The sequence below is a fragment of the Dipteris shenzhenensis genome, chromosome 7 (genome assembly GCF_047967505.1).
Source record: "Dipteris shenzhenensis isolate YYH24624 ecotype China chromosome 7, Dip_SZ_1.0, whole genome shotgun sequence".
Classification (NCBI taxonomy): Eukaryota; Viridiplantae; Streptophyta; class Polypodiopsida; order Gleicheniales; family Dipteridaceae; genus Dipteris; species Dipteris shenzhenensis.
This window is the reverse complement of record NC_141602.1, coordinates 39,641,662-39,656,267: the sequence shown is the minus strand read 5'-3', so window position 1 is coordinate 39,656,267 and position 14,606 is coordinate 39,641,662. Positions and strand designations below refer to the sequence as shown.

The following is a 14,606-nucleotide window of genomic DNA, read 5'->3' as shown; positions in this document are numbered from 1 at the left end:
GAAAATTACGCCCATCAAATTTGAATACAGATGTGTCTGGCAAACCGGTCTTGCTCCAAGACTTCGACCAACTCTCCATTTCGATTGGCCAAGATTGATCTCAAGCTTCTAGACAACTCTCAGACCCTCACCGACCTGCCCTGATACCACTGTTAGGTTTAGAGCGTGGGCAATAAACACAAGGTTGATAAGAGGTAACACTTGAAAGATCCAAGAGTATAGACCACCAAAAAAGACTCAATTCTATTTCTAAGAGAATCTGACCTCCACGCATCCCTACAGGGCTTGTTGTGGAGGTATTACAAGCATAAAGTGAGCCACACAGGCTTACAACTACCATAAAGCAGTAGACTGCATAAAATTACAAACCCTAAGACAATCACATGAATCAGAAGAGTCCTGGCCACACAGGCTGACCAGCTAGACTTGCCACACAGGCCTATAACTACAGAGAGAATCTGAGAGCAATTGAATGTGATTATATAGAGGTGCACTGAAGGCAACCGACTTGGGAAGCAAGAACACCACCGAACTGAGAACTGCACCATGCTCCTGCTGACAAAGCTGACCAATCGATGTGAGCAGCTCCTCAAAGCACGGAGAAGCCACAGATGGCCTCTCTTTGCTCCAAGCGTAGCCGATTCTCATGAGGACCAGAAGGAAAATGTCTCTGCATGTGAAGAAAGAGCTGGGCTCTAGAAAGCTCCAATCACCATGTTAGTCATTTGCATGGACAATTGCCAAGTGTCCTTTCACGTGCTCACGAAGCTGCCACGTTATGCCAACAGATGCCCACTTAGTGGCCCCACCCCTTCATGTTTTCTCATTGTATCTGGGCTTTCAGGCTCATAGATCCTTAGGTCTTTCGAACACTCTAATAAACTTTCTTTCTTCTTTATTTCTTTCTTTCTTTCTTTCTTCATATGTGCTATATTGCTTTGTAATGACTCTTGGTGCACCATGGCCTAGAGTACCTGGGTAGCACGACACTGCTTTGTGATGGGGTGTAGTAGGTTCATCCTTCTACTTCACAACTCATTTCAATATGGTTTTCTAGCTAAGGAAGACGAGGATGTGCTTAGACAGCAACGAATCCTCACCAAGGCAGCTCATTTTCTCTAGAGCAAAAGGAGCTCATTTGTGTCAAATGCAATCACTTCTGCTTGAAAACCCAGAGACCTACTGTAAAAATTGTCGACTTTCCATGGCTTTTGAGACCATTTTGTGCAACTCCTCGCCCAAAATCAGGGATTTGAGAGGTTGGAACAGTGTCAGATCAGCAGAGCTCTACAAGATGCTGTCGAACCATGAAAGCCTAAGAAGAGACCTGCCCCTCATAAAAAATGAGGCCCTGTCAGAGACCCAGTGATTAACAAAGTGGAGGAACAAAACCTGCCCATGAGTTAAATCTATGGAATAGGTCTACAAAAGAAGATCAACCCGTGGACAGAAAGAGGTGTGTCACCATCACACGTAGGTATTCCATCATGACGAGAGCCAATAGTATCAGTGACCAAGGTTTTTTGAAAGTTTCATGGAATTCAAACAAGCATCAAAGAAGGTATCCAAGGACAAGGCTAGGAATTTCCTAAGGCTTCATAAAAGTTACATTCAAGTTTCGTGAGAGTATCAGCTGGACTAGCAAGGACACTGGTAGATGGCTCAGATTCGAAGGATGAGGCTGCTATAGGGGGTGATATAGGTAACGAACACAGATGCACAGATGCCCTTCTTCCTGGCTCTATTTGGCTTGTTTATCGACAAATTAAATGATGGATTAGTGATACATAGAAAGGGGTTAGTATTGTTCTTCATTTGCAAGATGTAGTTCTATTTGTACAAGATGGAAGCAGCTTGCAAAGATACACTCTTCCTTCAGCAATTCATTACGGTGAATGGACGGAAGGAAGTTCTTACAATCGAAAACGTTTCAAAAAAACGCTGATCTGTTACCTGAGACAGCCTTGGTTAAAAAGAAGAAGGCCCTCCGATAAGAATGGGTGATCAGCCCTGTTTTTATTCTACGTCCTGACGTTCCAGACGTAGTTCACGATCAATTTGGCAACTAGTAATCTTCATGTTCTCTATGAAAGAAAGAATGTGGGCCGGATTGTCATCCCTGCGTTACTTTTGCTTAAGGCTCTGCATGTGTTATTTTCGTTTGAACATCTAGTCTAACCGCTATAATACATTCGCTGTCATTATCCTTTTCGTATTTTGAAAATGTGGGTCGTACGCAGAAATGCAAATGTTGACGCGAAATCGAATCTCTCTCCCAGGGACTAGGAAGAGCATCCGTGTGCAACAAAAATTGGTCGCAATATGGTGGCAGATTACATGGCCAGTGGGAGACATGGTTAGTGCGACCATGGCAACGCGTATGAAATCATTTTGATCCCAGCGTTTTCATTATGCAATACAGTCGTGAATTAATCGAGAACAACCGAATTCAAAGAGAAACACAAGTAGGGAAAGTGGAGGGAAAGGTTAGAGGTGGCTAACGTGTTGAATGAGATGCGAGAGATGAGCGAAGACAGAATCGCCATCAGTGGTGCTCTTCTTATGGAGGAAAGCAAGTGCTCCTTCGACTGAAAGAGTGTCCATCTCGCAGTGTGGCAAAGTGGGTGGTTGATTCTGTTCTTTAGATTTATAACGGATGAGTATATTTGGATTGATGGGGAATGCTCAGTGGATTGGCAATCACGTACTTGACAGTTAAGACTTCCTCCACATTTTTCACTCCTTTTCAAATCAAAGCCCTTTCCTTAGGCCTATATATCCTTAGGCTCTTGTTATACACCGCCGCCCCTGCCCACAACCTGCCACACCCCCCGCCCCGGGCGGGGGCAGAAATGCAGTCGTCCACCAGTACGCTTGGTTACACACCGCTAGGAGGACAAGTTGTTGTGCATCCCACGACTGTATGATATATCCCCCCTTGCCCCCCCCCCCCTCCCTATGCAGTCAAAGCTGATTGGTGGAGCTCCCTTGTGGACGGAGTTGGGCAAGGGGAGCTCCCCCACCCAATTAAAAAGGAAAACAAGGCGAGGGGGAGCATTGAATGCTCCTTCAAAATCAAAATTGCCCATTGCCTAGTGTGTAAGCTTGCTCCACCCACCACTCCCAAATTAATTCATTGATTGGTGCATTTTTTTTTAACTGGGAGTCCGTTGCTTGGTGTGTAACTAGCCTTAGACTAATTTTGGCTTTAGGGGCCTTTGGGATCTTATTCATCAAGGGAGGAATACTAGAATGATGAGATATAAATTTATTCCTAAAAAATAGAAAAAAACACCACACTATCTTGCAGGCAGCAGCATAATAAGATGGTTTGTAGTGACATTAGCTTCCTCGTGATTTTCCAAACAAGGCATACTATAAGATTAGAAAGTAGGTTATAAACAATTTGTGATGGTTTGTAGCAACATTAGCTTCCTCGTGATTTTCACGACCAAGGGATACAAGAAAATTTGAAAGTAGGTTATAAACGTTACAAATTGCTAGCTCATGCATTTCATTGTTTAAAATCCCATTCACGTACTTTGCATATTCAATCATGGCCGAGAAAGCCGATACTCCAACCATCCCGATCATTCGATCGAGATTCTTAATGTCATACACTTGGTTCAATAAGACTTTAAAAAACTAATGTTTTGCTTATTGCATAGAAAGTGGGATCATCGAGAGAAAATAGAATCCAGACACTTCTATTCATAAAGTTGGTGATGTCAAGATGTGTCACAATCTAGAGACTTGTTACACTGCTATTCTTTATATAGAGAAGCTTTCATTTATATCTCTACTAAAAAAGGTACTTTAGAAAAATAGATATACCTTGTATATCCTAAACTAATCATTTACCTGTAGTAATTAGATACAAATATGGGCAACATGTTAGAGACCATTTGACAAAGGCACCATGAAAATTATAGATCTATGTAGAGATATGACAAGCACAAAACAAATATATTTTGCACATCAATATAATAGAGGAACTGAACTTCTAATCCATTGTTATAGTGTTGCTTCTAGTAAACCATGGAGTATAATCACACTGACCATATTTTGGTCTCCAGGGGACAATAATAAAATAAATCTCTCTCCTCTCTCTATCTCTCTCTCTCTCTCTCTCTCTCTCTCTCTCTCTCTCTCACACACATTGTGCTCCACACTCTGGGCAATTAACCAAATCTCCATACTCATGATGAAACAAAATACAATCATTAGGGCAAGCATGGATGGTGTCATAATCCATCCCAACCATCATCAACATCTTATTCACTTCATCTCTGGAACTGGGCATGGTGTTTGGGAGAGGCAACATCTTCTGGAGCAACCTCTTGCAATTTGCATATCGAAGAAACCTCGAGAATGAGATACTAATTAATTAAAACAATTAGGAGCGAGATACTAAGATCAAGGATCCAAACATGATTTGCATTAACCTCGTCAAGGCTGAGACACTTGTTTCTGACCATCCATACTTTGCTTGCAAATTCACAATCAAGAGGCAAGCTCGTAGTTTTGTCATCCTCGCACCATCATACAAGTGTGTTGATGCCAAATCTCTCATCACAGTCTCATGCTCAGACATCTCACCCCCATCTCACGTGGTGCCTTAAAAAAATATTGCCATAGAGGGAGATTAATAGTGTTGATATGCATAAGTCTCTAGATGGTTGCACTAGACATTGATCATTTTTGCCGTAGCAACCCACACTTGATGCCCCCTTGAACTTTCTTACAATTGACACAACAAGAGATTCATTAGATTATTCATGAGATGATCTATAGCAGGTATACATCCATCAGACATGGATGTCTCCCTTGTAGCCCCTCACAACCAAGTTGGCCTTCTATCGAGAGAATTTCCTTATCTAAGCAAGGATGACTTCATCCAGTCACCCAAGAACCTAAAAACTCTCCTTTCTCATGCAATATGAATCACCATGGTCTAGCAAGACCTCATCCCATAGAGTTTCAAATTAAGGTAGGGTGTGAGCTACTCAACATGGTAGAGACTTGAGGCTTTGTACCATTTGTAGCACACATGAGGTGGAGACGAAGGAGCATGTACTTTTACGATGCCCTGATATTATTGGATTTAGGGGAGGTATCATTGCCTTTTCCCCCATGGATACATAGGTATGATTAGTGTCATTGACTATCCCTTTTCACCCATAAATGCACAGATGTGCAAATACCCAGCATAAGCAATGTTCTCTTTCAAGAAATCTTTGTGAAAACATGCAGGGCAACACGTTGAAGGAAAGCTAACAATGTACTCGCAAGAGGATCCGTTGTGGGATTCCTATATGTATGCAAGACTTCTTCTTACTGCAAAGCATTTCAATCGTTCAAATGTCAACAGATATAGAATTATTCCTTTCCAACTCAGATGCAGTGAATCTGTAGGCTTCCCCAATGTCAAAATGGTAATTGTGGTGATGCTTCCCTATCAAGATCTTGTCAAGATATCCAAGTCAATTACGGTAATGTTCTACTGTGTGAACGGATTACCAGTGGTAGCAAGTGAGGTAATCTCAAGGGTTTGAATCTAGGGGCTGCATCGATGTCTACTATGCATCATTATGACATTTTACATTGGAATCTCCTAAGTATAAAAGTCTCCTCTTGCCACGTTCATAGAAGTCTCCTCTTTGCCATTCCCTTACTCAAGGTTCATAACCCAAGTCAGTTTTAGGGAGACAACAATCCTCAATAATAGCTAATTGTAATTGGTGTGTCTTTTACAGCCACACAAGGGTTTGAACAATTGTTACTCCAAGCCCTTGAGTTCCAGCGTGATAGATGCTGCCATCTATACAACCATTGTAGATCTTAATCCCTTTGAACTGCATGCTAGGGTCACTGAAATAGGTTTCCTTTGAACAGAAACCCATGCCAATTGGCAAGCAGAGTCTACTATAGCCAGCTAGTAAGACGCCACACTACTTTGAAGCGTACACAAGTATACCTTGCAGTGCACACTTATGACATTCATGATGCAATACAATGAAGAGAGTTGAAGGAACAAAACTGGGGCCTTGTTTCATCAAAATGGATCTCATGCTTATGGCATCAATATGGTGGATTCTATGCGAGGAATCTCAGCAAAGTTATTGATTGCTTTTGGTGCGTGGGGAGAACTTGGGTGACCCCAGAAACTTTGCAAAGTGCTATGGATTGGGCTTCTGGACATAGAGGTGTAGATTGCAACCTAATACAACTGGGAGAGCCTTACTATGTGCCAAATACTATTTTGTCACATGCCTCCTATGCTTTGAATAGTTACTTCCAAATTCATCCACAGAAATTAGGGACCAGCGATTTTGGAGAAGCTGCAATGCAACATATCAGATGTCAATCACAAGAAATTCCATACGGTTGAAAGTTGTTGTTGTGATGGGCTTAGTTTGTGGAACATGAATATTAAGGGGTTAAATGTTTGGCCCTTTCATCATTTTTCTTTGGTACTCTAGATTGGGATACCTAGCCCCAAGCTGCTTTCTCACCTTGATGGTTCCAATTTGTTTGCATCAAAAGCTAGAGCAAAGAAAGTATTAATAGTCGTTCGTGATGATTATACAAGCGTTCTACTACGATCACGGCTATTGACATTCAGGTAATATGCCAGTATCTTCATTCGCGAGACTTATTCTCAATGATTATATTCTTAGTGCATAGTGAAGGGCCCATTCCCTCGGATTATAACTCTTTGGGGAAGGGAGTGTGCCTCCTCCCCGCCCATAGTGTGTGTGGTTATAATAATTATATATTATATATTATAATACAAATATTTTCAATTGCTTGAGCATTCAAAATTTCTTGTTTTCAATATGAATTCTTACAACATTCCTCTCTTTTCATGCATGTTGTTGATGCGAGGGAGCAAGGAAATCCAAGTTGGGTGCAAGATCAAAAGATATCGACACTTTTATTCATATGCTTGTAGTCCATGTGATAATTTTGTATAGACTGCAATGAGGATCAGTTATGAGCTCTTGTGAGCATCTCCTTATTCATGAGTTTGTTGGGCTTCAACTCCCAAAACACACAAACAATATGCCCAAGTCAATAAAATATATCACCACCCCTAACATTTGTAGGGAGGATTGAGTCATAACAGACCTTTGTCGTGTCCTAACATTTGCAAGAGGGATCAAGTCCTAATAGACCTTTGTCATGTCTCATGTCCACATTTTTACTGATTCACTTTTTCCTTTAAAAGTTTGACAAAATGCTAGGATTCAGGATCCATTCTAAGTTAGTAGTTACATGCTCGATGATGGAAAGGCTGCCTACCACAACCTAGTTCATTTGCTTTATTCTAATTAATCTTTTCATTCAATTGCATTTGATCCATTGTACTTTCTCCTTCATTAAATCATTTAGTCAAATTAATGTAAAATTTTAGTTAATTACCTTTAAACTTTTTTATGAAATGTTGAGTTGCTCTTAGAATTTCTCCTTTTATATTAACACTTTTTAATGATCCTTAGTTTTATAGCTAGCATTTTAAGAACATCTTACATGCTTAATTTAATAGTGAATTATGAGTAGTGTGCCTAAGCCATCTATCCCCTTGGTCCTTAACTCTCCTATTGCTCTAGTTTATTCATTTTATTCATCAATATTTTTTATTTGCCTTATCTAAACTAATTTATTCAATCTATCCAATTTATTCTAACTTATTTTTTGCTCACACTTTGCTTGTGGACTAATGATGGTTTGAAAACACAACGTAAAGACTCAAGCCTCGTGACATGGAATTTTTGAAATATTTCTAATAAAAATCAAGGGTATGGAAAACCCCCCTTTTTTAATCTCTCTCTTAAGGGCATGGACTACCCCCCTCTCTCTTAACGGTGTGGGCTACCCCCCTTGGGATTTAAAGAAATGATCCTAACTTCTCATTTTAGGGTGTGGACAAACCCTTTGTAATTTTTCAAAATAATGGTTTTTTATCAATGCACTCTTTCAACTGTGAAATCATGATAATTTTATACTCTAGAGTATGGAGGGTTTTGCTTGTTCCTAGTGAAGCAATAACAAGCTAGGGAACACAATCATTACTTGTCTACCCCAATTAAGCTATATATGGTTTACTTGGATGGTGGCAGGTAAGTGGACCCTTACCTCGAAACCTAGAGTACCTAATGGATTAAAAATTTTTTTACCTATCTTGTATGCAAACTCAATATTAGTAAAAATTCTCAAATTTGGCCGATTTTTTTGCAAACTCTATATAAAGAAAAACTCAATATTAATAAAAATTCTCAATTTCGTCTGATTTTTTTGCAAACTCTATTTAAAGAAAAACTCTCAATTTGTTAGAAATTTGTCAAAAAATACAATTTAGTTGTCTCAAATAGTTTTGCCCTTATCTCATATATAACATTTTTATCCAAATGATGGAATTAATTGTATGGTTCATTTATGGATGGGACTATTAAATCTAAACACACACATCGATTCCCCAACTAGCCCTTGGTCCCGGGCTAATACCATACAATTAATTCATACTCATTGGATAATTCTTTGGTATGGATAGTTCTTAGTCATTTCTGATTCCCATTACTTTTGTATACTAGCTATTGAATTTAACTTGCAAAACCAATGGATTCCTTCTCTAGTCAAATTGGGCTATGTTGCAACTTCACCACTTTACCACTTATTTCCCTTACTTTCTAAAAGTGAACACACTCCACTTGATTATGATTGGATGATAATTAATATCTCTCTCACACACACAGACATACATCATAGCAAAATGGAGTAGCAGAGCACAAGATGCGCGTCATCTACGAAATGGACAGGAGTATGAGAGAGAGCACAAACCCACTCCTACGCACACATGCACACATAGAGATATGTTTACCCATACGTATGCACAGACATGCATTCATACATGCAAACATGCAGAAACGTTTACACACACACACACACATGTATATCCATGTATATGTTCGTCTATGTGCACATGTGTGCATGTGTGTGTACACATGTGCACACAGACAAACGTATGTATATACACACACAAGCGTGAATGCAAAGAAGAAGAAGCAGACAATAAATTTTTAAACGTAAGGCCCTAAGTAAGCCCCTCACGGGGTCATCTAACATCAATCCTAGGGATGAAACTCAACACAGCCAACAATGAGAGAGAGAGAGAGAGAGAGAGAGAGGCGCATGTGTTTATTAATGTCCAAGAAAGACCAAAAAAGTCTTTAAGATCAAAATACTAAAGTCAACAGGAAAGCACACCTCTTGTGGGAGTGAATTGGAGATGAGAACCCGTAAAACAAAAGATCCAATAAAGTACTAGTGAAACTAGGAATGACAGGAAAGGCTCCATGTTGCGGGAGTATTGCATGTCATGTCCTGACATGTATCATGGATCAAGTGTTGGTCATGAGTAGTGGTGCTCCCATAGGATAGAAGAATTGTTCCTGCATAGAGTCACGGGTGTGGCTATCGAGAACCTCAACTCAACCACAAGAAAAGAAATGGGCACTCTTTGACACATGGAAGCATTTTCCTTCATTCGCATTCGATCTCGCTCTGAGGGAAGTGATAAATGTAGGACAAAGAGGAGCCATCAGAGCATTTCAAATTGTGTTTTTGCTCCTGACATGTATGGGGTGGGAACTCAGTGGGAGCCTTGCAAAATTAGAAGGTAATCAAAGTCAAAAATTTGAAGGTAATCAAAGTGGACAGCATAGAGGCACGCTGTGTCTGCGTTGAAAGGCCTTGATCTGCCCGTAAGAGTCGACAAAAATTAACCTGATTCATTAAGAACCTTATCAAACTCCAAACACTAGAGTACAATCCGCAAAAATTGAGAACTTCCACAACCCACTGCCATGCCTAAATTGATCATCGATCCTTTACGCAGCCTTTAAATATGCAACCTTCACAGTCACATAGGGGAGTATTTATCCTCACGTTGCATCAGGGTGCACAAAAACATTAGAGTCTGCAAGCCATCGATTACACAAAAGAAGCACTTGATGCTTTTAAGAAAAGCTAAAGGCTACTATGTTTGGAGATGACTAACCAAATTTGGAAGAAAATTAGCAAGCGTTGGATCTTAAGCCACATCTTTTCATATCATCTAAAATTGTGACACATGGCTTCACCAGGGCTTAGAAAAGGGAAACTTCCCTCTGGGGGGTGCGTACATATTATGAGTGGAAACCCTTGAGCGGATTATCCGAGCAACACTCAATGGAGTTATACTTGAATGAATGTTTTTTTATGGAATATCTTTTTTTAAAAACCTCAATCGACAGCTCTCATATTAGCTGCATGCATGTACCAAGGTACAAAGAGCCAAAGACATATATATACCCTTGGTTTGAATGCTCTCATGATGCAATTGTGTGTATTATATTTGCACATTCATTGTATTTTCTATAAGCCTCAACATGCCAACAAAATTAGGACTAGTGGCATTGTTCACTTTTAAGTAGATATGCTTATTAATACCTCCCCTCAAGCTTGTGAGATTGCCAACAATTATTTGTTTTTAGTCTTTCGAAACTCAATAGAGGGATGGATATATATTTTAACAATCAAAGATGTAAACTATGAATTCACCTAAAAATTCAAACCTAAAAATTACAACTTGCCATACATTTCCAAAACAACTATGACATGTTCATATTATTAGGTCAAAGACCATTAAAATCACATGATTCAGAAGCCATAATCTATCAATCCATAAGAAGTTAAGGTTTGCATAAGAAGGTAATGGCTATCCATCCATAAGAAACCAGGTCTACATGAGATGATAATGAAAACATGAGAAATTAAGTTTTGCATCAATCCATAAAAAGCCAGGACATGCTCTCTAGACCTCATCAGCCAAGTCATCTATGTAGTCTAGATGCCCATGATGCCTCTCCACCAACTCATAATCGAATGTGCTATCTCCTGCCATTTGGGTAGCCACATCTTCTGCATAGCAAGGCAGAACACTAAGCTCAATTAGTCAGTATCTAACCATGCTTAAATTATACACATAGATCAAATAAATTACTCACTAATCAAGAGGTGCATCAAAGTCATAGTCTGTCTCCTCATCATCTATCATGAGGACTGCTTGATTCACACTTGAAGGCCCTGCCTCTGTGAAGTTGTCTCTAAGCATGCCTTCTAAGTATCCTGTGCAAATCTCTTTGTCATTGTCCACTGCCATGCATGGACGTCCTGAGTGAATTGCTGCTTTCGTCCCAGGTGCTGTACCTGCACCAAGCTCAAGCACAGAGCCTCCAATCGGACACAACAACTCCATGAACATCAACATCATGGAGCTACTCTTCTCCAACCCACCACGCCACTGTCCACCCTTTCCCTCTTTTATGCACCGTACACTTGAAGGCAAGTAATGAGTGATGAAATAATTGTCCATGCACACCTTAAGGGATTGGGAAACTTTATTTGCCCTATCAAGATAGTGATGTGCCTTCTTGCCAATCCTAGAGAACAATAGGATTTGAAAGGCAGTAATCTACATAAAACATAGATTGAAAAAGTTAATGGAGAATACTAAAATACGAACAAACAAGAACATGACAATCATGTAAATAGCCAAATGACATACCTTGACACCAAAGCCAACATTATCCGCAACATCAATGCAATCTCCCGTCTCCACGATCCATCTACATGTACTAACTATAAGATACCAATAGCTGAATGCAATTCACATAAACAGACATTATCAACTGTGATATATTGCTCACCTACAAGAAACCTCTAGTCTCATTTGTCTTGCCAAACGCTCAACGAATGAAGTGGATACAGGTGAACACATCACCAATGTCCATCCATAATCATCCATCACAGATGAAGCAATAGCAAGTGAGCATGAGATATGCTCCTCATTTAGAATGTTCCATCCAGGGATTCCACCCTTGATTCCACTCACTATTGATCCTGTAGGAAGGTCAATCAAGCAAAAATCCACACTCCATGCAGCATTTTTTCCATTGCGTGACTTCTTCATGCCACCAAGTTCATGGTAAAAATTTCTTATGATTTGAAAAGCCCCATCATACTTGTATTGCTTAACTTCTTTTCCAAGTGATACATAATCATACTCCCAAACTTTGTAGTTTTCTTGTGAGATACGAGTTGCAAATGATGAGAAAGTGGACAAAGGAACATAAACCATATCTGTATTACACACTTTCTTGCTAAGAAGAGACTCCTCCTTTCGTGGATCATTGTCTACAATAACAAAGAATCCTAAATTAAATTTGTAGGAAGCTTCTAATCACTTTGAAACATGAAAGAAAGAGTTATAAGAAAATAGACCTGTGTTAGAAGTGCCCGTTGGTTTAGGTCTTCCGCCTCGTTTGTTATTTGGAGTCACATGACTTGCCTTTTGCTTTTCTACTATTGCTTTTTGCTCCTCTTCAAGCCTCTTCTTTTGTGCCTCATCCATGTTGCCCGACGAACCCGAGTTTGACTTGCACTCACCTTTTAAATGGCGATCATAAGTTTCCTTCTCTTCCTCGATACATGTTCCAGCCTTCATCTCGATCCACCAAGGGCAGTGCTTCCTTTCCCACTCCGTAAGCAATATATGACCATCCTTATGCTTATTCTCTCTAAAAATATGAGAGGTGTACATGCAATAAGTAGCAGGTGCAAGCATAGTCCAAGCCTTGCAAATGGATGGTACCACCTTAAGACTCTTATTTGCAGCCAGATAATGGAGATACCTAAATGATTTTTAGGATAATATAAGAGAATGCAAGGTATTACAAAGATATCTTTCAATTGAAAACGAAAGCCAAAACGCACCTGTAAACCAATCGTCTGCTGGCATTTGTAAGATCAACTTGCTTAGATGGAACAACAGCAACTGTCATCAATGAAGCAAAAGGCTCAAACAAAAAAGGCCTGCGTCTCACTATAATGCCATCAAAGTATTCCAGAATAGAAGGACTGTCTGGAAGTGTAGCTGCACCCTCAATGCTTGATGATTTCATTACTTGGTCAAGCAATCGCCCAGCATCTGCCAACACATGGTCCATCCATATTTCTTTTGCAAGCCAAGGTATGAAACCATGGTCAGTCATAGGCATCCCATAACTCTCCTTTAGATTGTCATCTGCACCAAGAAGAGAAAGAATAGATAGTTGCTTTGCCTTGGAACAGGTTGCAATTGATACTTGGTAAAGCTTCTCCAAAGTGATCTTCATTGATGTATCCTCAAATGGTAAATTCCAAAGGATATTAAACCACTCCTTGCCATGGGAAGGATTGACTATTGAAAGCATCTGCCAAATAGTAAAGTTTTAGAAGAGACTTTGATACACACAACAAACCATATATTAAGGTTTTCAAAGTACAAACTAAAAATTTGCAAGTTGTAACTATAGATTTATAATTTTCAAATCATATATTATGGTTTATGAGTTGTAAAATTAGAATTTGAAAACTATAAATTCAAATTTGCAAACTATAAATTCAAATATCTGAGATATAAAACGTAGAATTTTGTGGACTACAAATTCAAATTTGTGATCTATAAATATAAAATTTGGTAAATTGAAAACTTACCCGTGTAATTTTTCTTCGATATGTTGCTCCCACAGTCTTTTTAATCTCATGAATCTTGGACTCTCTCTCATCCTTTGGCATGGAAGAATGCAATTTCTTGCATTGAGCCTCAAAATCTGATTTCCATTTCCCCTTTCAACATAAACATATAATCTCATCATAATGTTATTGGAACACAAAGCAAAGTCACAAAAAAAGAAAATATATAAACTAAAGAACTAATACTTACAGCAAATACCATCCTCCCAAGAATAGTTTGGGTGAGGGGATACCACACCCTTCGTCCACTTCCAACCTCTTTCTGTCTTGCCAACTCAATAGCTTTTTTCTCCTCCTCACTAAAATCCTGAGTAAAATATTGAGCATCACAAGATACGAGTGTGCTTGTGTGGTACAAATAATCCTTGAGATTAGTAACAACAATTGCATCTTCATTAAGCCTGCAACCATTGACTTAAATGGATCAAAATTGGTTTCATTTACAAGCACTTACCATCTCAATATAGAAAACATAAACAACAAGGCTTACAAGTTAAATCTTTGCAGAGCAGCAACAAGCTTAAGCTCATCCTTTGCTTCCGGTTCAATAACTTGAGCTTGCACTCTAATGTGTCTAGACTTGATATTTGTGTAAAGCTCTTCTATGCTTTCCATCCAAGATGCTGTACGATGATTTCCTTCCCACACGAAGAACATTTTGTTTGATAGAAAGCTCCATGGTGTGCCAATTATCTCTGATTCAAACTCATCATTAACTAAGCTCCAATTCTTGTCCCAACGTTCTCTTGTGACATCATCAACATCCTTCGAAGACCCATCAGGCATTTTGATAGATAGAATAAAAGATCCTTTTGTCGGAATGTATCCCTCTATTTCAAATGCTCTTTTCAAAATGGTCAAATCATTCCTAATTTGACGCACAACTGGGTTTATGAGACAACGACACAAGGGAATTCGAGGAGGTGGAATTTCTTTAGTTACTGTAAGAAGCTCTAAAATATCTGCACCTGAAGGTCTCTCAACACACT

General features: G+C 39.3%; 1 protein-coding gene across 2 annotated transcripts in view; it reads right to left on the bottom strand.

Moving 5' to 3' along the window:
* The window catches only part of LOC147900328 (flagellar radial spoke protein 4-like), an 89,040-nt gene extending 86,415 nt beyond the window's left edge, over window positions 1-2,625 (bottom strand). For both annotated transcript variants that reach the window (XM_087377280.1, XM_087377277.1), the window contains exon 1: window positions 2,503-2,625. In XM_087377280.1, the coding sequence (XP_087233406.1) occupies window positions 2,503-2,604 (102 nt within the window). In that variant the 5' untranslated portion in view covers window positions 2,605-2,625. The remainder of the gene's footprint in view (window positions 1-2,502) is intronic.
* Between the last annotated feature and the right edge of the window lie 11,981 nt (window positions 2,626-14,606).